At 46.4% G+C, this 26,934-nt stretch overlaps 1 protein-coding gene across 1 annotated transcript; it reads left to right on the top strand.

The window, feature by feature from the left end:
• GSS (glutathione synthetase) lies at positions 1-26,870 on the top strand. Its single transcript, XM_033186202.1, has 13 exons — positions 1-85; positions 3,830-3,966; positions 9,243-9,388; positions 12,325-12,400; positions 12,704-12,843; positions 13,502-13,618; positions 17,938-18,018; positions 18,122-18,199; positions 19,327-19,393; positions 22,885-23,079; positions 23,581-23,662; positions 25,719-25,908; positions 26,352-26,870. The coding sequence occupies exons 2-13, from the start codon at positions 3,838-3,840 to the stop codon at positions 26,473-26,475; spliced, it is 1,425 nt and encodes a 474-aa protein (XP_033042093.1). The 5' UTR covers positions 1-85; positions 3,830-3,837; the 3' UTR covers positions 26,476-26,870.
• The last annotated feature ends 64 nt before the right edge of the window (positions 26,871-26,934 follow it).

Here is a 26,934-nt window from a genome sequence, read left to right as displayed (position 1 = left end):
ACTGGGTCGCATAGAGGCCCCGCCCCCCGAGCCTGGGTAGCGGCGCGAGTGCGGAGAGAACCGTGCGCGGAGAGAAGGCGAACGAGTAGGTTGGCGCGTCCACGGCGGCCGGCACGGGTCACGTTTCCTCGGGAGGGACGATGTGAGGGAGGGGTCTGGCGAGGGATTGAACTCCGGAGGCCGGGAGATCTTGTAGCTGAAACCCTTCGCATGCGCGGGGAAACTAGTGTCTCTTGAGGGGGTTGGGCTGGCGCGCGTTGATCCCATACTTTCCGGATCTCCTGCCGTTAGATCGGGCCGGTGTCGGGGCCAGTGGACCAGTGAGACTGGGGCCAGTTAGAACTACAACGGGGAGCGATTAGGGACAAACTTTGTCTAGGGTGAAAGCGAGCGGGCCCGTGTAGTGGGGCCAGCCTGGGCAGCCGACCGTGTCATTGCCTCGGGGCCTTTCTAGGCTCTGGTCTAGTCCTGGGGATAAAGTCCGACCCATTTCCTTGTGGGCGTTTTGAGGCTTTCGGTGATCCGGCCCGTCTGTCATTCTTTCTTCATTCATTCATGTAATGAATGAATACAGTACTAAGCGCGGCTAACACTGGATAGAAAAGTGATCAAGACAAACACTGTTCCCGCGGTACCGGGAAAAGTGATGGGCTGTAGAATGTAGAATCCCAGGGCGGCTTCTGGAACTAAATCGCGAACCCTGATCAGAAGTGGTGGGAAGAGTTCCGCAGAGAAGAAAGCACGTGCCAAGGCCTGGAAGGGGAACAGAGGCCGACGTATCCTGGTCACTGAAGATACCTCACTCTGAATCTGTTTCGTGCCCAGGGAAGAGATGACAGTCGCCGGGGCTAGGCTACAAACACTGGAAATGGAGATAAATAACGGAAATCAAAGTATTATATACTTAGGCAGCAAAATCCACAAGATTTGGGGAGAGTGAGATGTAGGAAAGAAGTACTCAAGGCTTGGGTACCTGGGTGGGGTTCATCAGAGGAGAAGCAGATTTGTGGGAGACAACAACAAATTCTATTCTGGTTGTGTGGAGACTCGCAGGAAGTAATTGGATATTCTAGTTTGAAGGTAGGAAAGTATTGCTGTGAAGATGTAGATTTGAATGTCATCAGCAAAACAAATAAAGCCAAGGGAGGGTTGAAGCTGTAGAATGAGAAAAACAAAGGGCCCACTTAGCACCTTCATCGTGATTTCTTTTTTTTCTTTCTTTCTTTTTTTTTTTTTTTTTGACAGAGTTTTGCTCTTGTTGCCCAGGCTAGAGTGCAATGGCAAGATCTCACCGCAACCTCCACCTCCCGGGTTCAAGCTATTCTCCTGCCTTAGCCTCCCGAGTAGCTGGGATTACAGGCATGCGCCACCACGGCGGGCTAATTTTGTATTTTTAGTAGAGATGGGGTTTCTCCATGTTGGTCAGGCTGGTCTTGAACTCCCAACTTCAGGTGATCCGCCTGCCTCGGCCTCCCAAAGTGCTGGGATTACAGATGTGAGCCACCACGCCTGGCCCATGGTGATTATTTTTATGTCTTATCCTTCTCCATGTCCCTAGTACCTAGTCAAGGGACTGGCATTAAATGCAAATCAGTGTTTGCCAACTAAATAAAAGCCCAACAGCAAACAGATGTCGGAATTCCAGAGTTGTGGAATGATGGGGGCTCATGGAGGGTTTCATTACTCTAATGTCAAAGTAATGGGTTCTTGTCCTGGCTCTGCCACTAGGTTTCTGTGTGACCTCTGACAAGTCTCCTCCTACCTGTAAAGAGAGTACAGGCAAAAAATGGTCTCATGTATAGAACTTCTTTTGAGAAATTTCACACTGATTTTTCTCTTAATCCACACAGCAATCTTACTTGAAAGGGAAGTCAGCCGGGCACGGTGGCTCACGCCTGTAATCCCAGCACTTTGGGAGGCCGAGGGCGGGGGTCATGAGATCAGATCGAGACCATCCTGGCTAACACGGTGAAACCCCGTCTCTACTAAAAATACAAAAAATCAGCCGGGCATGGTGGCAGGCGCCTGTAGTCCCAGCTACTTGGGAGGCTGAGGCAGGAGAATAGCGTGAACCCAGGAGGTGGAGCTTGCAGTGAGCCGAGATCTGCGCCACTGCACCCCAGCCACAGAGCGAGACCCGGTCAAAAAAAAAAAAAAAGAGAGAGAGAGAGAAAGAAAGAAGTCATATTATTATGGACTCAAACCCAGGTCTGTCTGTCTGTCTGACTTGAGCCTTGTTCGTTACTATGCCTGCCCTCATCTGTGTCTCACTCAGCAGAGATATCAGGACACTCTTGAGATTACGTGCACATTCTTTCAAAGCGTTGTGCTGAGGCCGGCAGACCTTCATAATTGGCCTAGCACTAGCTCTGCCATGGGGACAGGGGGATAGAGCTGAATGTGATGGAGGTTTCCTATTATTCTCTAACTTCCTTCCTGGGGACCACTGAGTTGGGCAGCCATGTTCTGTTAAATGACAATAGAGCAGAACGAAAGTAATGACTGTGTTTCCAGATTTTTACCCAGATCTTAAACTCCCGAGGCCTGCTGAAAACTGAATGAGTACCAGGGTGTGAGTTTGTACACCTCTGTATGTCTCTGGGCAATCAATCAGACAACTCCTCCTATTACATTGGACCCTTGGCTTTCAGCGATTTCCATCTTGCTAATGTGATTTCTCAAAAATATTTTCTGTCTTTTGGTGCTTTGATAATAAATGTCCATACATGGAATGTAATCATTTTCTGCTACTAAGATTCCTTCTGGTTAGTATAAGGGAGTTCACCTTATTTGCATTTCATGATATTCCACGAAGAGCTCCCTCCCCCTTCCCATGTAATTTATTTGAGATCTGCTGACATGAGTTGTTGGAGCTTGAAGGGAATTAATAGTGTACTGCAGTGGCTCCTATCCCAGGAAAACTTGTTAAAAATACAAAGCCTCGGCTGGACGTGGTGGCTCACGCCTGTAATCCCAGCATTTTGGGAGGCCGAGGGGGGTGTATCACAAGGTCAGGAGATCAAGACCATCCTGACTAACACGGTGAAACCCCGTCTCTACTAAAATACAAAAAATTAGCCAGGCGTGGTGGCGCATGCCTGTAATCTCAGCTACTCGGGGAGGCTGAGGCAGGAGAATCGCTTGAACCCAGGAGGCAGAGGTTGCAGTGAGCCAAGAGCAAGCCACTGACCTCCAGCCTGGGCGACTAAGTCTCCATCTCAAAAAAAATAATAATAATGATAATAAAAATAAATACAAAGCCTCAACCCATCCTTCCCTTCAGACCTCTTGAATCAGTCTCTGGGATGGGACCCAGGAATCTGTATTCTTTCCCAAGCTCCCCAGAATGTTCAGCCAGGTTTGGAAACTACTGATCTACCCCATTCTTGTTTCACAGTTAGGGAATCTGTAGCTCTGGGAGGGGAAGGAACTTGCCCCAGTCACATCTGATATTAGTGCTTCTTTCTCCAATGAAGAGCATTAGGCTGGGAGTCCAGAAACATGGGTTCAAGTCCAGGTTATACCAGTCATCACCTCTGCAAGTCATTTCACCTCTCCAAGCCTCTGCTTCCTTACTGTGAGAATAATGCCATTGTGTTAGGAATCAAAAGAGAGAGTGGCAATGGAAATGCTTTGTCAGGCTTTCTATTTCGTGCACATGGAAGTTGTTAAGAGCTAGAACCAGCCAGTGTTCATTCCTGTATACCACGCTGTTCCCTTCCAACAGAGGTCAGGGTCCTGCTGTGTTGGGGGTGGCCACCAGCCAGTTTCCGTGGTTGCTGGGCTTCAGGCCATCTGTCACCAACTCTCTTCTCTCCATCTTTTGCAGGTGTTGGGATGGCCACCAACTGGGGGAGCCTCTTGCAGGATGAACAGCAGCTAGAGGAGCTGGCACGGCAGGCTGTGGACCGCGCCCTGGCTGAGGGAGTGTTGCTGAGGACCTCACAGGAGCCCACTTCCTCGGAGGTAAGCCCCTAGCTCCTCCCCACAGCATTCACCATGGCCCACTGTCTGGCCCCAGCCAGGCTGAGGGTCTTTCCTTTGCATCAGGGACCGTATCTCTTTTGCCTTATTTTTTTCAGTAACTGAAATTGATCTGTAGAAGTAGAAAGTAAAAAAGCAGCATGCTGGAGTAATCAAATTTAAATATGGGGTTTGAAGTGTGACTTAGGCAAATTACTCTCAGTTGCAGTTTCTTCAGGTGTAAAAATGGGATAATAATAGGACCTACCTCACTGGTTTGGTAAGAGAATTAGAGGGTGATTCATGTGAAGCACTTTGCCCAGTGAGCTATTACTGAAGATCCCATAATCACTCTACCTTCTCTGTAACTGGTTTGTGATATATCTTTTCAAGCCTTTCTCTGTGCATTTATATATGTAGATATGTGTATAGAGAAATATGTCTTTTTAAAAAAACAAACTATTATTTGATAATTATCAAATATTATTTGATATCTATCATAGAATAAATTATATTATTCTATGATATATTTTTGGTTTTTTATTTAATAGTCTGTCTTAGAACTTTCTAATGCCTTCCATTAGGGTCAACTTCAATCTGAGGCATAGTGTTCCAGATGTGGGTATATCACAGTTTAGCTTACCTCTACTCATGTCTATTTAGGTGATTTCTCTCATGATTTTATGACCATAAATAGCATTATAGGGAACATCCATGTGTATGTCTATTGGGGCACCTTTGTGAGTGTTTCTCCAGGGTCAATACGTAAAAGTAGAACTGCTGAGTCCAAACCACACCTTTTTAAAATCTCATCCTTAGGGGGGAAAAAATAAAGCTTTTTTAATGTGGTGACTAGGCAAGACATTTTCATGGTTCAAATTCAAAGGGTACAAGAGTTTACCCTAATGCAGCCTGTGTTTTGGTTTCTTGTTGATCTCTTCAGATGACTGATTCATAACAAGTAACTAGTAACAAGTAAATATATTCCTTGGGGCTTTGCTCTGTTGCCCAGGCTGGAGCGTAATGGCACAATCTCGGCTCATTGCAACCTCCGCCTCCTGGGTTCAAGCAATTCTCCCACCTCAGCCTCCCAAGTAGCTGGGACTACAGGCATGTGCCACCATGCCTGACTAATTTTTTTTTTTTTTTTTGTATTTTTGGTAGAGACGGGGTTTCACCATGTTGTCCAGGCTGGTCTCATACTCCTGACTTCAACTGATCCACTGGCCTCTGCCCCTGCAAAATTGCTGGGATTATAGGTGTGAGCCAGCGTGCCCAGCCTCCTTTTGCCCACTTTTTTTAAAAAAACTTAACAGTACACCTTAAGATCATATTGGTGACTAAAGAGCTGCCAGCATCTTTTCTTTTTTTAACCAGCCCCATTCTTTTTTGTCTCTGTGTGCCCAGAACCTAATACAGGCCTGGTGGAGTCCACACTCAGTAATCGTTTGCTAAGGCCCGAGTAAATGACAATGTCTGTCACCCTAGGCAGGCTGACGGTATGGAGTAGAATTGCTTGGGCTGTGAACCTAGATTTTGTGAATTACTTGTATGAATCTAAGATGAAGCATTTTCCCTTCCAAGCTTTTGTTTCTTCTGCTAATCAATAGGTACCATGTGAAGATTCAGCAGTTGGTCTTTCTGGGAGTTAATGGAGCCTAGAAAAGGCACAATCCACAGTGAGATTTGTAATCCAGAAAAAAAGTCAGAAAATGTACGTGTGTGTGTGTGTGTGTGTGTGTGTGTGTGTGTGAGATTTTACTCCAAATCTTTACCAAATGCCTGCTGTAGGCTATGCCATTCTAGGCACTGAGGACAAAGAGGTGAGTCAGCCAGAGTCCTAGCCTCTGGAGCTCCTGGTCTAGTTAGAGAACATACCACAAAACAAAATGAAATAATGTCAGCTCTATGAGGAAACACAGGCAGTCTGCTACACAATGTTAACTATCATTTATTGAGTATTTACTATGTGCCAGGCATTATTCTAAACACTTTGGAATCACTGACTCCTCACCACAACAGAGGTAAGGAAACCGAACCCCAGAGAGGCTAAGTAACCTACCTGAAGTCATTTAAATGGTAAAATAATTGGCAGAGCCAGGATGTAAACCCAAGGAATTTGGATCCTGAGTCCATGCTCTGAACATCCATGCTTTTTTTCCTTTCCTGAGATACTATATAGGACAGCTGGAAAAAAGAGTAATTCATTATGATTAGATGATTGAGTTGAGGGGTGGTATTTGAACTAGACCTTAAAAGACCAACAGGGAAAAGGAACTGCATAGCAAGGACCTAAAAGTAGGAAAAGCCAAAAAAAAAAAAAAGTGTTCAAGAGAATGCAGCTGAAATGCGGGGCGCATAAGTGGATATAGTGGGAAAGAAGGCAGGCCAGCATCAGACAGCCAAGGGGCCTTAGCTACTGGGTGAAGGAGGAGTGTGAACTTCATCCTGTAGATTAGAGCTGCAAACTAGCCATATCCAGCCTGAATATTTGGCTCCTGCAGTGTTTGGGGAGTTAATTTGTTTTTACAATAAGTAATACATTCAAATACATGAGAACAGGGTGCAAAATTCAGAGTAAGTCCCCTTCCTCCAGCCAGTGTTTCCCTGACCAGGGGCAAGCATTGTTAACAGTTTTTTTCACTAGAATATTTTTAAAATGTCAGAGCCAACATTTAAAAAAAAAACAAAAAATCATGAAATAAAAAAAAACATCTAGCAACCCAACTTGTTTGGAAAAATTATATCATCTGGCAACTCTGGCCTACTTTCCTGCATGACAACAATTGGCTAAGGCAGAGTTTTGGCTGCCCCCTTTAGAGAAGATGCAAGTTCTTATTTTTGCCACAGTTCCTGTCACTCGCTGTTGCTTCCCTGGCTACAAAGCAAAATTTTTTTGAGACAGAGTCTCACTCTGTCGCCAGGCTGGAGTGCAGTGGCACGATCTCAGTTCACTGCAACCTCCGCCTCCAGAGCAGCTGGGACTACAGGCATGTGCCACCACACCCAGCTAATTTTTGTATTTTTAGCAGAGATGGGGTTTCACCATGCTGGCCAGGAAGGTCTCGATCTCTTGATCTTGTGATCTGCCCGCCTTGGCCTCCCGAAGTGCTGGGATTAGAGGCGTGAGCCACTGCACCCTGCTAGTAATGTTATTTTATGTTATTGTCTCTATCAAAAGTGAGAAGATTGTGTGTTTCAGCCTTTAGCCGGTAGCTAACAGAGAACAGCTGTATACTATTGATCCTAAATTCAGGAGGGCATAATGAGTCCTGGGACAGAGGCAGAGGGATGTCTTAGCAGAAAAACTCTTGAGTTTTTCAGGCCGAGATTAGACTTGTTGGGGGCAGCAGAGCTTTCTGTGTTAAAGCCAAGGAAATTGCTCCTGTAGTCATCACATAGCTCCTCAGGGTATTAGGTCACCCCTTATGTAATCTGCAGTCATTCCCATTCTAACTCATAAAGGCTTCAGGACGAATAAACCTTATTCTCACAAATAGCCTTCCTCAGTTTTGTCTTAGATGCTGAGGTCAGGGCAGTGGTACACACCTGTAGTCTCAGCTACTTGGGAGGCTGAGGCAGGAGGATTGCTTGAGCACAGGAGTTTGAGGCTATAGTGCACTATGATGGCACCTATGAATAGCCACTGTATTCTAGTCTGGGCAACATAGTAAGACCCCATTCCAAAAAAAAAAGATGCTGAGAAGGGTAATTTAGGAATTATCTACCAAAATTTAAAATAGATTTGCCTGAATTACTTGATATTTTTACTTTTAGAAATTTAGAATATATGGACTTTCTCATATACAAAAATATCTAGAATGTATATTGTAGGATACCAATTGAAACATTAATGGTAATGGGAAAATAAAGAAACCAACTATATACTAGATTCAATAAATTATGGTATATCCAAAGAGTAGAATACCGTGCAGCAATTAAAAATCATGAAAATGCTCTATTTGAACATATAAGGAAATACTTTAAAAGCACAATATAGTGTAGTTTGCTGTGGGGGTGAAAAAAAGAGAAAATATATATGTATACATATATATCAATACAAAGATGACTAGAAGGATGTGTGAGACACTAGTCTGTCATTTGCCTTTGGGAAGGAGAACTGGGTGGCTGGGGCCCAGTCTTTTTCCCAGGAGACTGGAATGAGAGTGAGACATACTTCTCACTATGTATTCTTATGTCTCTTTTGAAGTTTGTATCATGTATTTGTATTATCTGTTAAAAATATATATATATATTTTGGCTGGGCATGGTGGCTCATGCCTATAATCCCAACACTTTGGGAGGTGGAGGCAGGCGGATCACTTGAGGTCAGGAGTTCGAGACCAGCCTGGACAACACGGTGAAACCCCATCTCTACTAAAAATACAAAAAATACCTGGGTGTGGTGGCACACACCTGTAGTCTCAGCTACAGGTGAGGCTGAGGCAGGAGAATTGCTTGAACCTAGGAGGTGGAGGTTGCAGTGAGCCAAGATTGTACCACTGCACTCCAGCCTGGGCAACAGAGTGAGACTTCACCTCAAAAAAGAAAAAAAATAGTACTTTAAAAATAAATATATAAATACCAAGTTCTAACACCATAAACTTATACCATCATAATGACAAACTGATATAAACTCAAAAGTTAAACTCAGGAATGCTTCATAATACAAGTCAAGGAGACTGGAGTGTGAACTGGGCTTGAACATCAACCAGCAAGGAGCAGGCTTCCTTATATGTATGTGTGTGTGTGTGTGTGTGTGTTGTGTTTAGTAACCATCCTGGTTCAAATCCCAGCACCCCCAGTTACTAGCTGAATAAAATTTTGGATCTGTTAACCATCCTGGTTCAAATCCCAGCACCAGTTACTAGCTGAATATAATTTTGGATCCGTTAACCTCTCTGTCTCAGGTCCCTTCTCTGTGAAGTGTGGATAATAATAGTATCTTCCTCACAGGGCTAAATGATGAATCTATGTAAAGTATTTAAAATAATATACCTTGCACATAGTAAGTGCTCAATAACTTGTGGGTTTCTTTTTGTTATTTGCTTTTTGCTTTTTTGCTTCTATCTCTCTAATATGTGGAGATAAACTATCACAGAATCTGGAAGCTCTCTGTGTTCCCCTCTCCCCCTTCCACTCCTCCCGAGGTAACCACTAATCTACAGTTGGTGTGTCCTCAGTAAATGTAGGCCAGACTTTCCACGGGATTCCATTTGCAGGAAGACAGCCCGTTCACAGGTGCCCTGCCCTGTCCCATTCACTCTTCTTGATCACAGGTGGTGAGCTATGCCCCATTCACGCTCTTCCCCTCACTGGTCCCCAGTGCCCTGCTGGAGCAAGCCTATGCCGTGCAGATGGACTTCAACCTGCTAGTGGATGCTGTCAGCCAGAACGCTGCCTTCCTGGAGCAAACTCTTTCCAGGTAGGGGGCAGTGAAGCATGGGGGGCCAGGAGCTGCCAGAACCAAGGAACTGGAAGATTGCAGAGCCATGAGGTGTTACTGTGTCAGCTGACTTGGTGGGATAGAGGAAAGGTATCCCCAAAGAACAAAAAGTCATAGGGGTCAGGAAAGCTGGCTTCTAATCCTGGCTCAACCAGTTATTTTTGTGGCCTCAAGCCACTCCCTTTCCTCCTCTGGGCCTAAGATTTCTTCATCTGAAATATGACGAGATTGACTTAAATCCAAGATCCCTTTCATTGTTCACATTCTGTAATCTGTGAGACGCTACTTTGAAGACTGATATTTCCATTTGGAATTAGGGAAAGTCAGCCTAGTTTTGGAGGAGAACAGAGGTAGGGAAGGTTATTGGGTTAAAGTCAGATTTTCTACTTCTCCTAAGCAGCGACCCTTTCTTGTCACCTCAGGCCTCTCATCTTTGGATGGGATGGGGTACAGACTGGGCCACACTCAGGGCATGAGGAAGCAACCTGTGAAATGGTTCAGCCCATCCACCCTTCTCTGTCTCTTTCCCTTGATCTTTCTTTTTTCTTCAGATACTGGGGCAATTTTTTAAAATTTCTTTGTTTATTTTAGAATTAAATATATATATAGGCTAGGCGCGGTGGCTAACGCCTGTAATCCCAGCACTTTGGGAGGCCGAGGTGGGTGGGTCACTTGAAGTCAGGAGTTCGAGACCAGCCTGGCCAACATGATGAAACCCTGTCTCTACTAGAAATACAAAAAAATTAGCTGGATGTGGTGGCGGGCGTCTATAATCCCAGCTACTTGGGAGGCTGAGGCAGGAGAATTGCTTAAACCCAGAAGGCAGAGGCTGCAGTGAGCCAAGATCACAACACTGTACCCCAGCCTGGGCAACAGAGCGAGACTCGATCTCAAAAAATAATAATAATAATACATATATATGTATATATATTCATTGTAGAATTAAATATCTACATTATGTATGTACATATACATGCTAGATATATATATATATTGTACAGGTTGAGCATCCCTAATCCAAAAATCCAAAAGCTGAAATGCTCCAAAATTCAAAACTTATTGAACACCAGGTGACTCTACCAGTGGAAAACGCTACACCTGATGCCATGTGACAGGTGCAGTCAAAATACAGTCAAGTTTGTTTCATGCACAAAATTAATTAAAATATTGTGTAAAATAATCTTCAGGCTATGCATATAAGGTGTATATGAAACAAATGAATTTTGTGTTTAGACTTGAGTCCCATCCCCAAGATGTCTCATTACGTATATGCAAATCTTCCAAAATCCGAAAGACTGCTGGTCCCAAGCATTTCGGATAAGGAATATCCAACCTGTAATGGCATGTCTTTGATTAATTTTTCAACAGAAACTAGACTTTTGTTAGAGACAAAATTTTTTTTAAATGTGTGGGTGAATATGAGAAGGGCTCATAATGGTAAGAAGCTTGGAAACCATTGGCTTGTAGCCAAAAACCCAATGAGTCATGAATGTATGAATCTGCCCACCACCTTGCCCCTGAGCTGTTTCTTGGAATGGGCCCAACTTTGTACCTGCGATCCTGGATTGTGGGAAACGTGAGCAGCCTGGCTTATGACCTTTACCCTAATGATGCATTTATGAAGGAGACTTGCAGCTCATCTTTGCAACCCCTGCCTTCTCTGTTCCTCTCTCCTCTCATACACATACAAACCCTAGTTCCTAAGGGAGAAGAGCCCCTACAGCACATGAAGGGGAGCACCTCTTCAGAAAAAGGAAAGTGTGTCCCAACTTCCTTGGAGGCTGAAGCCCAGCTGGGACTCTCCTCCTAACCAAGGGCTGGCATGAGGGAGCTCACCAGTGGGAGAGAGCTGGCTGGGGAGCAGAGGAACTTCAGGGCAGGCCTGGGCTACTTGGCTTCCCCCACTGGTCTCCTGTGACATTTCTGTAACAAGGTGAGCCAGGCTTGAGCAGGTATGCAGAATCCACCCTGAATCTCAAAGGGCAGTAAGTATGATGTTAATTACCTGTGGATTCCTTCTTACTGTGGCTCTTGTTGAGGCTCCAGAAAACCATACTGGATAGGCCCCAACACATGTCACATGTCACAGCAGTATACTGGGCTATGACAATGAGCCTGCATAGACACAGCCACTACCTTTATGAGGCTTATAGTCAAACAGGAGAGATGACACTAATCATCACACAAAGAAAATGTAAAATTGCAACTGCAGTTAGTGCTATAAAGGAGTGGTTTTTAGTTCTATGAGAACACATAGCAGGGGGATCTGACTCAGATAGGGAAGGCTTCCCTGAGGAAATCACATCATATGAGGACTAGTTGAAGAAAAAAAAAAAAAAAACCTAGGATATTTAGCTTGGGTCAGAAAAATCTTATTGGTGCACAGGGCATAACTGCTGTCTTCTAATCTCTGACGGCTGCCATGGAGGAGGAGGAGAAGGCTCACCGTGGGAGGTCACAGAGTGTAGGAAAAGCTGTGAAGAGTTAGTATTAGGTCAACCAGAAGGCTTGCCAACCATCAGAGCTATTCAAGTAGAATAGGTATATCATGTCATTTTTTAGCTCTTCTTCGGAGCAGTATGTTCAATTCTTTGAATGTAATATCTTACTGACTTTTTACCGCAATCCCATGATATAAATTTAATTATATCCTTCTCCATTTTATATATCAGCAAACTGAGACACAGAGAGGTGAAATGATTCCCTGAGGTTGCCTACTAGTGAGTGGTAGAGCTGGGATTTGAACCCAGGTCTGGAGCTGGATTCTTAGCCACTGTTCTTTACCAGATTGGGGCAGACATTCAAGTTTTGGTCAGTAGACTCAGAGAGGATTCAGGAGTCAATGAGTGGGGATGGGACTTCTTGAAATTTTAGGCCAATTAAACCTGCAAAATGTTCTCTGTTCCTTCCTCCAGCACCATCAAACAGGATGACTTTACCGCTCGTCTCTTTGACATCCACAAGCAAGTCCTAAAAGAGGGCATTGCCCAGGTAACCATTCTCAGCCTTATTCCAGTCTGGAAGCTGCCCCTCCCATCTCTGTTTGTTTTCTGTTTTGCTAGAAGAATTTGGTCCAGGCCCTCAGCCCATGGGAATCTGCCTCTCACTGGTCCCCACTGGGTTTATCCCAGTGACCAATTCAAGGATGACCAGAAGAATGATCCCACTGGGCTTGGGAGTGTTTGCTGGTACCTCTAATCTCTACGTAGAGTTCATGGTACCTGTGTGCTCTGTGGCTAGGTCCTCAGAGTCAGTCCCTGGGCAGATACTGTCAGCTTTCAGTTTTCCCCACAGACCGTGTTCCTGGGCCTGAATCGCTCAGACTACATGTTCCAGCGAAGCACAGATGGTTCCCCAGCCCTGAAACAGATCGAAATCAACACCATCTCTGCCAGTTTTGGGGGCCTGGCCTCCCGGACCCCAGCTGTGCACCGGTGGGTCCCCTGGGCAGCCCTAGGCATACCTGTGGGGTGACATGCTGGTGGGTGTACAGTCACTGGCTAGGCCGGGGAACTCCAGCTATGACTGTGCTTTCCTGGGCCCTGGGTCACATGTTATCCCTGGCCATCCCCACAGCAGTTTCCTCTTGTAATCAGATCCTTGGTATGTCAGGGAGAAAAGGGACCTCATGGCTCATCTAGTCCTGTCCCTACATTGTACAAGCAGAAGGAACAATATCTTGAGAGCCCCAGAGAGAGGAATGCAGGGACTTCTGTCTGGGGGCTGGGCCTAGTAGTATCCATTTCTAGACAGCAGTGATGCTCCAGGTTGCAATGATTTTAGATGGTCTGCAGCAGGATTCCAGACAGCACCTGGAGGCCCAGAGTAAGGGATTCCAGCTCAATGGGAGGCTGGGGTAGGTTGGGGTGGGGACAGAGGCTCCCAGGTCTCCTCTAGGCGTGTACACCAGGGGCCAGGGTTAGGGCAGCCCAGCATATTCCAACCTGAAGTGGATCCTCCAGGAATGTGATGGGAGCATGCTTTTCAGTGCTCAGCTGATTCTCAGAGTCATGTTGCTATATCTATGAGGTCATGGACAGAGGGGGCTTCCAGGTCCATGCAATTACTGAACAGCCATCTCTCTTCCAACAGACATGTTCTCAGTGTCCTGAGTAAAACCAAAGAAGCTGGCAAGATCCTCTCTAATAATCCCAGCAAGGGACTGGCCCTGGGAATTGCCAAAGCCTGGGAGCTCTACGGCTCAACCAAGTAAGGGTGTGAAAAGGTAGCAGGAGGATCCTGCTTTAGTTTCAGCATTCATAGGTTTAGCAACTTCTTTTCTTCCCAGCCATCATTAGAGAATAAAGGGATTTTTCTAGGAATAGAAACTTATACCTTTACATGCCAAAATTATTTTAAGGTTTCCTTCTTAAATAAGAGATGCTGACTATGATTTAACTTTTTCTTATTGACTGAAGGTTGTCATTATGACTGTCAACAATTGCAGCTTGCTGTAATACAGTAGTGCTACCTAGGTTTAGAGAGGCATGCAAGGCTGTTTGCCTGCATTAATAGCTCTAATAGCTCTGACTGCTAGGCTTTAAGTTCTTAGTCATTTCCTTTTTTTTTTTTTTTTGAGACGGAGTCTCACTCTGTCGCCCAGGCTGGAGTGCAGTGGCCAGATCTCAGCTCACTGCAAGCTCCGCCTCCTGGGTTTACGCCATTCTCCTGCCTCAGCCTCCTGAGTAGCTGGGACTACAGGCGCCCGCCACCTCGCCCGGCTAGTTTTTTTATATTTTTTAGTAGAGACGGGGTTTCACTGGGTTAGCCAGGATGGTCTCGATCTCCTGACCTTGTGATCCGCCCGTCTCGGCCTCCCAAAGTGCTGGGATTACAGGCTTGAGCCACCGCGCCCGGCCTGAAAAATGTTTTTAAAAATCTGTGTGGATCATTATGTAGTACTTTCAATAATAATAATAATAGGCCGGGGACGGTGGCTCACACCTCTAATCCCAGCACTTTAGGAGACCGAGGCGGGTGGATCACCAGAGGTCAGGAGTTCAAGGCCAGCCTGGCCAAAATGGTGAAACCCTGTCTCTACTAAAAATACAAAAATTAGCCAGGCATGGCAGTGGGCACCTGTAGTCCCAGCTACTTGGGAGGCTGAGGCAGGAGAATCACTTGAACCCAGGAGATGGAGGTTGCAGTGAGCCGAGATTACCCCACTGCACTCCAGCCTGGGTGACAGAGTGAGACTCCATCTCAAAAAAAATTAATAAATAAAATGATAATAATAATAGCTATCATTTGACAAGTACTAATTTTAATTCATGCAAGAGCAAACTGAGGCTCAGAAAGTTTGAATAACTTGCCCAAAGTTACACAACTGGTAAGTATAGAATTCATCTGCCTCTAAAGCCTATGTTCTCTCTACTTCCCTTTTCTGCCTCTAAGAGATATGGTTCCATAGTGTTGACTGAAAAACTGCATTGGTAGAGTAGAATAATTTTCATCAATTATCTCATGATTTTTAAAATTTTTAAGAAATGGAAGCCTGCAAAATGAATTACAATTTCAACTTAGACAAACTCTCAAAGCATAGGGCCTGTGGTTGGAATGAATAGAATAAGAAAAGGGGATTCCTGGTGGTAAAAGGCTGGGAACTGTGATCTTTTTAACACCCTTTTTTTTTTTTTTTTTTTTTTGAGATGGAGTTTCACTTTTGTTGCCCAGGCTGGAGTGCAATGGCACGATCTTGGCTCACTGCAACCTCCGCCTTCCGAGTTCAAGCGATTCTCCTGCCTTAGCCTCCCGAGTAACTGGGATTACAGGCGCCCACCACCACAACTGGCTAATTTTGTATTTTTAGTAGAGACAGGGTTTCTCCATGTTAGTCAGGCTGGTCTCGAACTCCCGACATCAAGCAATCCATCCGCCTCGGCCTCCCAAAGTGCTGGGACTATAGGCATGAGCTACCACAGCCGGCCATAACACCCTTATTTTATAGATGGGAAAACCAGGGCCCAAGGAACAAAATTGCCTTACCCAAGTCAATTACCAAGACACACTACAAGTCACTGGCAGAGCCAGGACTAGCACTCAGGGGTCCTCACCCCCAGCCAGCATGCTATTGTCAGGTCACCTTCCTTAGCTGACAACTTTCCTACTAGGAAATAGACTGCTCAGAACTGCTCAGAACTGAAGGCAGGAGAAGTCAAATATGTTTTCTGAGCCCAACTCTGATTGTTTAGCAGTTGGCAGGCTGACTTAATTAGCTGGAGCGTGCAGTTCCTCTTTAACCTCCAGCTGCCAGCCTTCCTCCTCCGCCTCTTTTTGGAGGTGGGCCAGCCTGGGCCAACTGCCACCCTCCCATACACACCCTCACCCATGCGCGGGACAGGTTAGGCTACAAAGTGAAGAGCAAAGCCGTTGGCCCTTAGGACTCTCTCAGGACAAGATGACTTGTGAGAACACCACTTTTAGTTTGTCTCTCAGGCACTCAACTGAAAGCCAAGACTCAGCTTAATGTCACGTCTGACCTCATAAGATTTCAGGCAGACCAGGAGAGGGGACTTGCTAAGACCTATATTTTGGCTAAGCAGAAAGGAGTCAGGCAAACAGAGTTTAGTCCAAGAGGTTCTGCCAAGGTCAGGAGCAGCAGAGATAGACAAGAAAGGCTAAGTAGAGCCGGGCGTGGTGGCTCAAGCCTGTAATCCCAGCACTTTGGGAGGCCGAGACGGGCGGATCACAAGGTCAGGAGATCGAGACCATCCTGGCTAACCCGGTGAAACCCCGTCTCTACTAAAAATACAAAAACTAGCCGGGCGAGGTGGCGGGTGCCTGTAGTCCCAGCTACTCGGGAGGCTGAGGCAGGAGAATGGCATAAACCCGGGAGGCGGAGCTTGCAGTGAGCTGAGATCTGGCCACTGCACTCCAGTCCGGGCGACAGAGCGAGACTCTGCCTCAAAAAAAAAAAAAAAAAAAAAGAAAGGCTAAGTAGAGGAGGTCAGGGAATATACACTTAGAATCCTAAGCCAAAGCCTAGGGTTCCATGGGTCTCAGGAAGAAGCCACAGGCACAAAGCAGTATAGTCACAGCAAACATGGAGTTTGTAGGCTGAGCGCGGTGGCTCACACCTGTAATGCTAACACTTTGGGAGGCCGAGACGGGCGTATCACTTGAGGTCAGGAGTTCGAGACCAGCCTGGCCAACATGGTGAAACCCTATCTCTACTCAAACTACAAAAATTAGCCAGGGATGGTGGCACACACCTGTAATCCCAGCTACCTGGGAGGCTGAAGCAGGAGAATCGCTGGAACCCAGGAGGTGGAGGTTGCAGTGAGCCTAGATTGCGCCACTGCACTCCAGCCTGGGTGACAGAGGGAGACTCCGCCTCAAAAAAATAAATAAAATGTAAAAGAAAAAAAAATGGAGTTTGGTACTGCTGAGCATTCACCCTAGGAATCTGTTAGGGGACTGGACCTATCTTTGACAATGGAAATGTGTTAGCTGGCAGCCAAACAGATAGTTCCCTGGCATAAGCTTTTCCCTGAGTCCTCAAGCCCCTTCCTCTTTAAGAAATATATGAATAGGCCGGGCGCGGTGGCTCAAGCCTGTAATCCCAGCACTTTGGGAGGCCAAGACGGGCGGATCACGAGGTCAGGAGATCGAGACCATCCTGGCTAACACGGTGAAACCCCATCTCTACTAAAAATACAAAAAAAAAAAAAAAAAACTAGCCGGGCGAGGTGGCGGGCGCCTGTAGTCCCAGCTACTCGGAGGCTGAGGCAGGAGAATGGCGTAAACCCCGGAGGCGGAGCTTGCAGTGAGCTGAGATCCGGCCACTGCACTCCAGCCTGGGCAACAGAGCGAGACTCTGTCTCAAAAATAAAAAATAAAAAATAAAAATAAATAAAAAAAGAAATATATGAATAGTCAGAGAGGAAGAAGCCACATAAGCCCTAGTGATCTCATTAATAAATACTATGAGATCAAACGTGGCCCTGTGTACATCACAGGAATCTTGGGAGGCCCAGGAGATAATGTAGTTGTTTGTAGTTGGCCCTGTGGGTTTCTGTAGGGTTCCATTTCATGTAAGAACCACACTCCTTTATTGTATCCTTTACAATCTAGTAATAGAGCCATTAGCCCCTGACCCCCTGCATTGTTCTTTTACAAAATGTTCCTCAATACTCCCTCGTTTATTCTTCCAGAAAGATGTTAGAATTATGTTAAGTTCTAAGAAAAAGGCTTCTTGGGTTTTTGAGATGGTTTTATATCTACATTTTAATTTGCACAGAAATTCATCGACTCATGACATCATTACAATATCTCATCTGCCCACTGGAGAAGGGTCAGAGGCATCTTCATTTTTGAAGTTTTCTTTTTTCAGGAAATCATATGTGATAGTGTCAGGTGTCTATGCCTTGGGTAATTCCAAGGTTTCCGAGAGAAGGAACATCTGTTCTTTCAGGGAAGCCTTGTTCTTATTCTTATTCCAGGAGGTGTGGCAGTGGGGTGGTTGAGGGGAGAAACAAAGGAAGAACAAGTTCTATAGTAGCCTCGGGCCACCTGTGCTCTTTCCCCAGTGCTGTGGTGCTACTGATTGCTCAAGAGAAGGAAAGAAACATATTTGACCAGCGTGCCATAGAAAATGAGCTACTGGCCAGGTAAGTAAAGGTAAGGGGGACTTATACGTGTGGCTCCAGGACTGGGGATGGGGCACTCAGAACATAGCATCCATTCCCTCTGGCTCTTGCCCATTTTTCACAGGAACATCCACGTGATCCGACGAACATTTGAAGATATCTCTGAAAAGGGGTCTCTGGACCAAGACCGAAGGCTGTTTGTGTAAGCATTCCCAAGAATTCAGTGGAAGGCTGGTTTATGAAGCTCATCCTGCCACTCTCTTCCCCAAAATGATTCTTTCTTTGGGGAGATGTGATGGCTTGCTTCCTTCTCTCATAATTTCTGAAATATCTCATCCTCCTAGGAAATTTTGGAGAAAGCCAGCCACTCTCTGCTTCCATCAGAGCTGTTGACATTCTGGATCAGGATCTCCTTAGAGATCATCTTGGTTTTCATATGCCCTAAGTTCCCAAAAGTTTTCTTGCCCCTCTTAGTAAGTAAGGTGAGGTCAGGCCTGAGAAGCTGAGCTGGGCAGTCAGGGAGGAAGAGGAGCAGCTGGCTCATTCTGTGATTGGTCTGGATGCCACTGTCTGAGCTCAGGCCCGGATTTGTGTTCCAAGCCAAGTCTTATGCTTCTCTCTAGGGGCCACCACCAGGTAGATTTAGTGCTACGTATTTGGGTAGCATTGCAGCACATATATTTAGACCTAGAACTTAGTGATTGTTAAAATTAAAACTGTCCATGGAATTTCACACCACCACTCACTGTTTTTCAAAATGTGCTTTTATCATAACAAAACAAAGTAGTTAATTTACTTTTCAGATAAAGTAGACAATATCAAATAGGTCAAAGAAAAGGAAAAGATGTTTTAAAAGTCTGTGTCTTAATCAGACTCATCATTTTACATGTTTGCATTTCCACCTTCACTCCCGCCATTAAAAATTTTTTTCAGTCTGGTTTTAGCTGCTTTAAGCAGTGGAAATACAAAATGTGTTTTACTACGCATGGCAGTATGATTCTGCTGCTTGGTAATTTCGAGCCAACATTTTTATGCATTTACCAAATTTGATTCTAGTGACCTTCTTGTTCCTTCTGGCCTTCTTAGAATGACTCTAAATATAGAATATTCTAAAGTATTCCGTATGGCACACCTCCCTGTTTTCAGTGGAAGCCCTGGTAGTGTGGATATCTACTTTCACTGGTTCCAGTGGAACCCCTGACCAGGCTCCCACCTGTGGGCTGAATTTTGAAAAAGCCAAATTCATCCTGATGCACCCTGAAATAGATTGAACCACTGAACATATCAGTTATAATTTAACACAGCAGCTTTCTCCATCCTGTGTTCCAGGGATGGCCAGGAAATTGCTGTGGTTTACTTCCGGGATGGCTACATGCCTCGTCAGTACAGTCTACAGGTTGGTATTTTCTGTGAGACCATTCTTTGCCTCCTGGGACCCACAAGAGCTCCACAGAGACCCAATTCAGGCTTATAACAACTGAGTTTTCCGAGTCCTCACTTCACTTCTTTCTCAGGGAGCTTGCTGCGAGAGCCTCCTATCCTCCCTCAAGGCTTTTGCTACCTCTCACTCTACAAACACAGTCTTCTAGAATTTGAATCCTCAGGAATCCACAGAGCTTCAGCCATTTACACTGTTTCCAGAGATGTGCTGGCAAATGTTTAACAACAATCAGCTCTCACTAGTTGATGTAAGCCAGTTCCAGCATACTGCTGACCATTTTTTTTCTGCCAACTCTTACCTTTCCTTTATCTGAATCAGAAAGTTTTATAATCTCCTCATTCATGTTAATGACAGTAATATCACCTCGTTTTGCTATCCTACCATGTAGTTTCTTTCATTACTTTCCACATCCATTATTTCATTTAACCCTCACAACCACTCGGTGAACCATATAATTATCCCCATTATACAGATGGAGAAACTAACGTTTAGAGAGATGGAGAGGCTTCTCTAAGGCCCCACAGGAAGTTCCCAGGTTTTCTGACTTTCAGGCCGATGGTATTCCCATTCTTCTCCTCTGCTCCTAACATCCACATCATGGAGAGGCTAAGAAGCTCTGCTCTCAGCTGGGAGATGATAAAGGAGGAAATAAGTTTAGAAATACCATGAGCAGTGAGCTGGAGGTCATGAGCTTGACTGCCTCTGTGTGATGATGGTCAGGTTCCTGACCCTTTCTAGGTCTGTTTCTGTGAGCTGGGGGAGCTACACTAGGTAGCTAAAACTGAGGGAGCTCCTTCTAGGTCTGTAATTCATCTAGGACTCCCCTCAGGGCTGAGCTCCGTATAGGGAAGCTCTACAGAGGTGACATCTCGATGGAACATCCTTTTCTTTAGATAGGTTAAGGTTAGCAGTGGTGGCTGCTTGCTGACTACAGGAGAGATAAACTGTCTATTAGAAAAATAGGTCTAGATTTCAAAACAGGACAAAGAAAACTTAGAAGAATTTGAGATAACAAGGAAGGAAAGTAGTGTTTAAAGAGGTAGACTTTTTTTTTTTTTTTGAGACAGAGTTTTGCTCTTGTTGACCAGGCTGGAGTGCAGTGGCGTGATTTCGGCTCACTACAACCTCTGACTTCCAGTTTCAAGTGATTCTCCTGCCTCAGCCTCCTGAGTAGCTGGGATTACAGGCATGCGCCACCACACCCAGCTAATTTTTGTATTTTTAGTAGAGACAGGGTTTCACCATGTTGGCCAGGCTGGTCTCGAACTCCTGACCTTGTGATCTGCTGACCTTGGCCTCCCAAAGTGCTGGGATTACAGGTGTTCGCCACCACACCTGGCCAAGAGGTAGACACATTTAGAGAACTGAGCAGCTCAGAGCAGGTTTAGACACGGAGAGAGATCTAGAAGGCTTAGTGACTTGCTAGGTGACCCTGGGCAAGTCCTTGCTTATCTTTGGTTTTGCTTTCCTGCTTCTAACATAATGGAGTATTTCTCTGGGTTTATCTCTGATGTTCTGGTCACCTATGATTCTGTGTGGAATGCCAGACTAGTAGTTGGGTTCCTGGGATAATTGATGAAGATCAGGTGAAAGTGCTGCAGGTGAACCAGTAGTATCAAAGTAAGAGGCCGGGCGCGGTGGCTCAAGCCTGTAATCCCAGCACTTTGGGAGGCCGAGACGGGCGGATCACGAGGTCAGGAGATCAAGACCATCCTGGCTAACCCGGTGAAACCCCGTCTCTACTAAAAAATAAAAAAAATTAGCCAGGCGAGGTGGCGGGCGCCTGTAGTCCCAGCTACTCGGGAGGCTGAGGCAGGAGAATGGCGTGAACCTGGGAGGCGGAGCTTGCAGTGAGCTGAGATCCGGCCACTGCACTCCAGCCTGGGGGACGGAGCGAGACTCCGTCTCAAAAATAAAAAATAAAAAAAAAAACAAAGTAAGGACAGCATTGGGTGGGGGTCACAGGAAAGACCTGATTCTGCTGTGTGCAGTTTGCAGTGGTCTGGAGCCAAGGAAAGACTGTCTCCCCATTGCATGAGAATGGGAACCAGAGTTGGGAGGCATGATCCCCTGCTGTTTCCTTGCCTTTTATACCCTCAGCTCTTGTGTAGTAAACCATTCATCCTGTGATCACCCACTTGAGGCCTTTGTTCATATTATCTTAGTCTGAGTATCCCTTCCCTATTGAGTCTCACTTGACTGACTCTACCTGTCCTTCAGAACCCCATTCAAATTTCACCTTATTCAGCAACAACAACAAATATTTATTAAGCATCTACAAAGTGCCAGGAACTGTGTTAGACACTGGAGATACAATGGAAAATGAGGAAAATGATAAGAGCCCTGTGCTGTGAAGCTCACAGTCTGGTCAGATAAATGGGCATCAGAAAGTAAACAAAAATATGGTCATTTATGGTGGCTCATACCTGTAATCTCAGCACTTTGGGAGGCCTAGGTGGGTGGATTGCATGAGCTCAGGAGTTCGAGACCAGCCTGGGCAACATGGCAAAACTCCATCTCTACAAAAAATACAAAAATTAGCCGGGTGTGGTGGCATGCACCTGTAGTCCCAGCTACTTGGGAGGCTGAGGAGGGAGGATCGCTTGAGCCCGGGAGGTGGAGGTTGCAGTGAGCCAAGATTGTACCGTTGCACTCCAGCCTGGGTGACAGAGCAAGACCCCATCTCAAAAGAAAAACAAAAAAGTAAACAAAAACAGAAAAAAAAAATTGGGATTTATGTGTGTGTGTTTGTGTGCGTGTGTGTGTGTTTGTGTGCGTGTGTGTTTTAGTTTCAGGTAACTGCTTTCAGTGAAACAACTGGGTAAAAAGAGAGAATTATGGGAAATTCACATTAAATAGAGTGGACAGAGAAGCCTTCTCTGAAAAGCTGACATTGAGCTGAGATATAAGGATGGTAAGGATCCACCTATGCATAGGAAAAGCCAAAAGGAAGGGGGTTTCAGGTTGAGGAAAAAGCAGTGCAGGCCCTGAGGAGGGAAAGAGCTTTGTGATTTGAGGAATGACAGGCTTGTGTGGCTAGAACGATGGAGACTAGGAGTCAGGGATGGTACAAGGTTGAAAAAGTAGACAGGAGCCAGCTCCTGAAGGATCGTAAAAGCCATGGTAGGGAGTATGGAACACAGTGGGAAACTGAGCACATAGACAAGTGTTCTACCTCCTTCAAGCCTACTCATCAGTTTTTCTACATCCTTACACCTATTGTTTCCCACAGATTGGGGAATTCTTGCCTTTGCGAGGGCTCACGGTCTGGCACAATGATACATAACTATAACATATCACACCTTGCTCACAAGGATGTTACAATGATCCTGGGTGATAATGAGTGTGAAGATATAAATCATGATACCTGGCACCTAATGGGTATTCAGTAAGCATCAGCTGAGGTAAAATAAAGTTGAATTCCTTTTGTCTTCTTCCCTCTGCAGAACTGGGAAGCACGTCTACTGCTGGAGAGGTCATGTGCTGCCAAGTGCCCAGACATTGCCACCCAGCTGGCTGGGACTAAGAAGGTACAGCAGGAGCTGAGCAGGCCGGGCATGCTGGAGATGTTGCTCCCTGGCCAGCCTGAGGCTGTGGCTCGCCTCCGCGCCACCTTTGCTGGCCTCTACTCACTGGACATGGTATGTGGGCAGCCCGTTTCTCCTACCACAGGCCTCCTAGGTGGCAGAGACCTAGAGTTCAATGTGTTGGGGAGGGTGGAGCTGGCATTGTGACAAAGGTTGGTTATGCTCTGGAGAACCCCTAGAACTCTGAGCAGAAGAGCAGCCTCATAATGGAAGGATGGGGACTGGAATCCATTGTAAGCTCCCTCAGCAAAGGTAGAGAGGAGGATGGCAACCAGAGGGAAGGGACTAAGTCAGGTAGCAAGAACTAAGAAACGTACCAGGGTGCCTGCTGCAGAGCCCTGAGCTGTTGCTAAAGAAAGGCCCGTTCTCATTGCATCGGCTGCTGCAGGGGGTTTGTTGGGAGTGCCATCCAGATAGTAGCATCCCACCTGAAGGAATTTATGGCTGTACTCCCTCCTGCTCCTCCTCTGATGCTGCTCTGCACAATCAGCTGGACCTAAGCTCTTGCCTCTTTAGCCTTTAAACTTATGCTAACTGCTTTCTGCCTCCTTCCAGGGTGAAGAAGGGGACCAGGCCATCGCCAAGGCCCTTGCTGCTCCTAGCCGGTTCGTGCTAAAGCCCCAGAGAGAGGGTGGAGGTAGGTGGATCCCCCTTTGCGGGGCTCCTCAATGAAAGGGACTAGCAGGCTGTGGCCAGTGCTCATGGGCACTTATTCTGAGCACAGTCCCAAGCATGGGGTATACTATTGGAACTGACACAGGCCACATGTTGAACAGTGTTGCCTAAGACCCTGTGACCAAGTCCGGGAGCACAGGGGAAACTGATTAACCAGCATTGAAGGGTTTGGACAACTTTAACCTGAGGGGCCTGTGGGTAGATTGTTGGGAAGTGGGGTAGGGTCATATTAGGAGATTGGAGAGAATACATGTCTGTTTTCCTTTCTAATTTGAAACTCCTTGAGGTCAGGGGTCATGTCTACCTCTCCAGAGGAGAGGATGTTTTTAATCTTTGTCTTAAGAGGTGGGTAGGAATTTCCCAGATGGAAAGGAGGAAGAGTGTTTCATACAACAGGGACAACCTCAAGCCAAGGCACTGGGCCATGGAAGTGTGGGATGTTTGGAGGTTAATGAGAAACTGGTGAGGCTGGAGGGGGAGCTGGGAGGGGACAGATTTAGGCTGGAAAAATGGTTTGCATCCTGATTATAAAGGGCCTTGAATATATACTGAGAAATTGGATTTTATCTTAAGGGCAGTGGGAGGCCATTAGAGAGTTTTAAACCGGGAAGGGACACATTGATCCAGGACTCAAGTGGTTAGCAGTGGTGGGAACTCGCAAAACTTACAAAGTTTCTGCATTGTAGAAGATGTCCTGGAATGAGGGGAGACATTGGTAGCAGAGACCATGGAAGAGGCTGATACAGTTGTTCAGAAGAGCAACGTAGAGGCCTGAGCTAGGGCTAGGACTGTGGGGCCGACTGGAAAGACATGTCCTAGATAGTGAGAGGATAGTGGAAGGGAGGAGTTAAATATGACTCAGGGGTGCCTTTTGCCTGATTGGGGGTGGGAAGGTCCAGGAGGGGCAGGTTTAGGCAGAAGTAATAAGTTCTGCTTGGACAAATTGAGTTTGTTTGGGGGCCAGTCATATGGTGTCTAAGCAGGGAGCCTGCATTAAAGATTTGGAAGTTAACATTTTTTTTTTTTTTTTTTTTTGAGATGGAGTCTCACTCTGTCACCAGGCTGGAGTGCAGTGCGTGATCTCAGCTCACTGCATCCACCACCTCCCAGGTTTAAGTGATTCTCCTGCCTCAGTCTCCTGAGTAGCTGGGACTACAGGTGTGCGCCACCACACCCAGCTAATTTTTTTTTTTTTTTTTGAGACGGAGTCTCGATCTGTCGCCCAGGCTGGAGTGCAGTGGCTGGATCTCAGCTCACTGCAAGCTCCGCCTCCCAGGTTTACGCCATTCTCCTGCCTCAGCCTCCCGAGTAGCTGGGACTACAAGCGCCCGCCACCTCGCCCGGCTAGTTTTTTTTTTATATTTTTTAGTAGAGACGGGGTTTCACCAGGTTAGCCAGGATGGTCTCGATCTCCTGACCTTGTGATCCGCCTGTCTCGGCCTCCCAAAGTGCTGGGATTACAGGCTTGAGCCACCGCGCCCGGCCACACCCAGCTAATTTTTGTATTTTTAGTAGAGACGGGGTTTTACATATTGGCCAGGATGGTCTCAATCTCTTGACCTCATGATCCACCCACCTCAGCCTCCCAAAGTGCTGAGATTACAGGCGTGAGCCACCGCGCCCGACCGGAAGTTAACAATTTTTAGGGTATAGATGGAGCCTCAGGAATAGGAGAGATCTCCCTGGGAAAAGGCACATGGAGGAGAGAGTAAGCGTGGAGGACCAATTCCCCTGGGACCCCAGCATTTAAGCGGAGTCAGTAATGGAGCTTGAGAAGGAACAGCTGTAGGTAGGAGGCGAACCAGGGAGGAACAGTGTAGTGGAAGATGTGTTCACTGCATGAGTAAGGGCTCTCCTGTCAAAGTAAGCTTCCCTCCTGGGGAGCCAGATATGCCCTGGCTTCACTGAGCAGATGCCAGGAACTGAGGCTGCTGACTTGCCCATGTGGCCTCAAAAGTGAGGGCATGGGATGGAGGAGGTAGGCAGAGGATCAGGGTGACTGGCCAGTTTCATTGCAGGTAACAACCTATATGGGGAGGAAATGGTACAGGCCCTGAAACAGCTGAAGAACAGTGAGGAGAGGGCCTCCTACATCCTCATGGAGAAGATCGAACCTGAGCCTTTTGAGAATTGCCTGCTACGGCCTGGCAGCCCTGCCCAGGTGGTCCAGTGCATTTCAGAGCTGGGCATCTTTGGGGTCTATGTCAGGTGAGTGAATCAGAAGCTCTTTCCACTCCCTGCTCGTAAGAGTGCCAGCCAAGTGAGCCTAGAGGGGAACACTGGAAAGAGTCAGGAATCCTGGGCTTCAGTGCCAGTTCTGCCAATCCCTAGCTTTATTACCTGTTTCTTTATCTATTAAATGAGGCCAAGGACACAAGACCTGCCCACCTCACCAGGGTATCAGATGAAGCCCTGATGAGAAGTCCTCTGCAACCGTGAAGCAAACTCCAAATAGCACCAAGAGGACTCAGAACACATGGTTTGACAATCTAGGACTAGAAGGAGACTCCAGAGAGGAATAGAGACTCTAAAATCCTAGCACTTTCTTGGATATAGTCAGTTACCCATGTACTGCTCAACTGGGACCAGGGAAGGTCCTGGGTTTGGGGCTGAGTCCGGGTGATGTGTGTCTCCTGCCTCCATTTCTATAGGCAGGAAAAGACACTCGTGATGAACAAGCACGTGGGGCACCTACTTCGAACCAAAGCCATCGAGCATGCAGATGGTGGTGTGGCAGCGGGAGTGGCAGTCCTGGACAACCCATACCCCGTGTGAGGGCACAACCAGGCCATGGGACCTTCTATCCTCTATATTTGTCATTCCTTTCCTAGCCCTCCTGAGGGGTATCCTCCTAAAGACCTCCAAAGTCTTTATGGAAGGGTAAATACTGGTACCTTCTCCCAGCTCTCCATCTGAGGACCAGAAAAGCTGTGTTTCCCTTAGATGAGATCTAGAGACCCCCAAATCCTGGGGGTGTGGGTACAGCTGAGGGGAAGCTGCTCTGAGGTAAAGGTCCATGAACCCTGCCCCACTCCCATCAGCCCCTCATCAGCCTTTTCAGCAGGTTCTAGTGCCTGACTTGGGCTAGGACTGAGTGGTAGGAGGATGGGGAGTGGAGGGGCATAGCCTTTCCCTAATTCTGCCTTAAATAAAACTGCGTTGCTGATTCAGTGATTCCTTTGTGCATAGAGGGGAGGTGGGAGCTGTAATCTACGTTAGCCCACTTAAGATGTA

Source organism: Trachypithecus francoisi, unplaced genomic scaffold, assembly GCF_009764315.1.
Source record: "Trachypithecus francoisi isolate TF-2019V2 unplaced genomic scaffold, Tfra_2.0 Lachesis_group21, whole genome shotgun sequence".
NCBI classification, from domain to species: Eukaryota; Metazoa; Chordata; class Mammalia; order Primates; family Cercopithecidae; genus Trachypithecus; species Trachypithecus francoisi.
This window is presented reverse-complemented; position numbering and strand designations above follow the sequence as displayed.

What these genes read in the sequence shown, in the direction of transcription:
- GSS (XM_033186202.1), top strand. Translation starts at nt 3,838, where the DNA reads ATGGCCACCAACTGGGGGAGCCTCTTGCAGGATGAACAGCAGCTAGAG. An exon ending in GAAAATGAGCTACTGGCCAG is followed by an intron (nt 18,019 to 18,121) that starts GTAAGTAAAGGT and finishes CATTTTTCACAG; the next exon opens with GAACATCCACGTGATCCGAC. An exon ending in ATCTTTGGGGTCTATGTCAG is followed by an intron (nt 25,909 to 26,351) that starts GTGAGTGAATCA and finishes CCATTTCTATAG; the next exon opens with GCAGGAAAAGACACTCGTGA.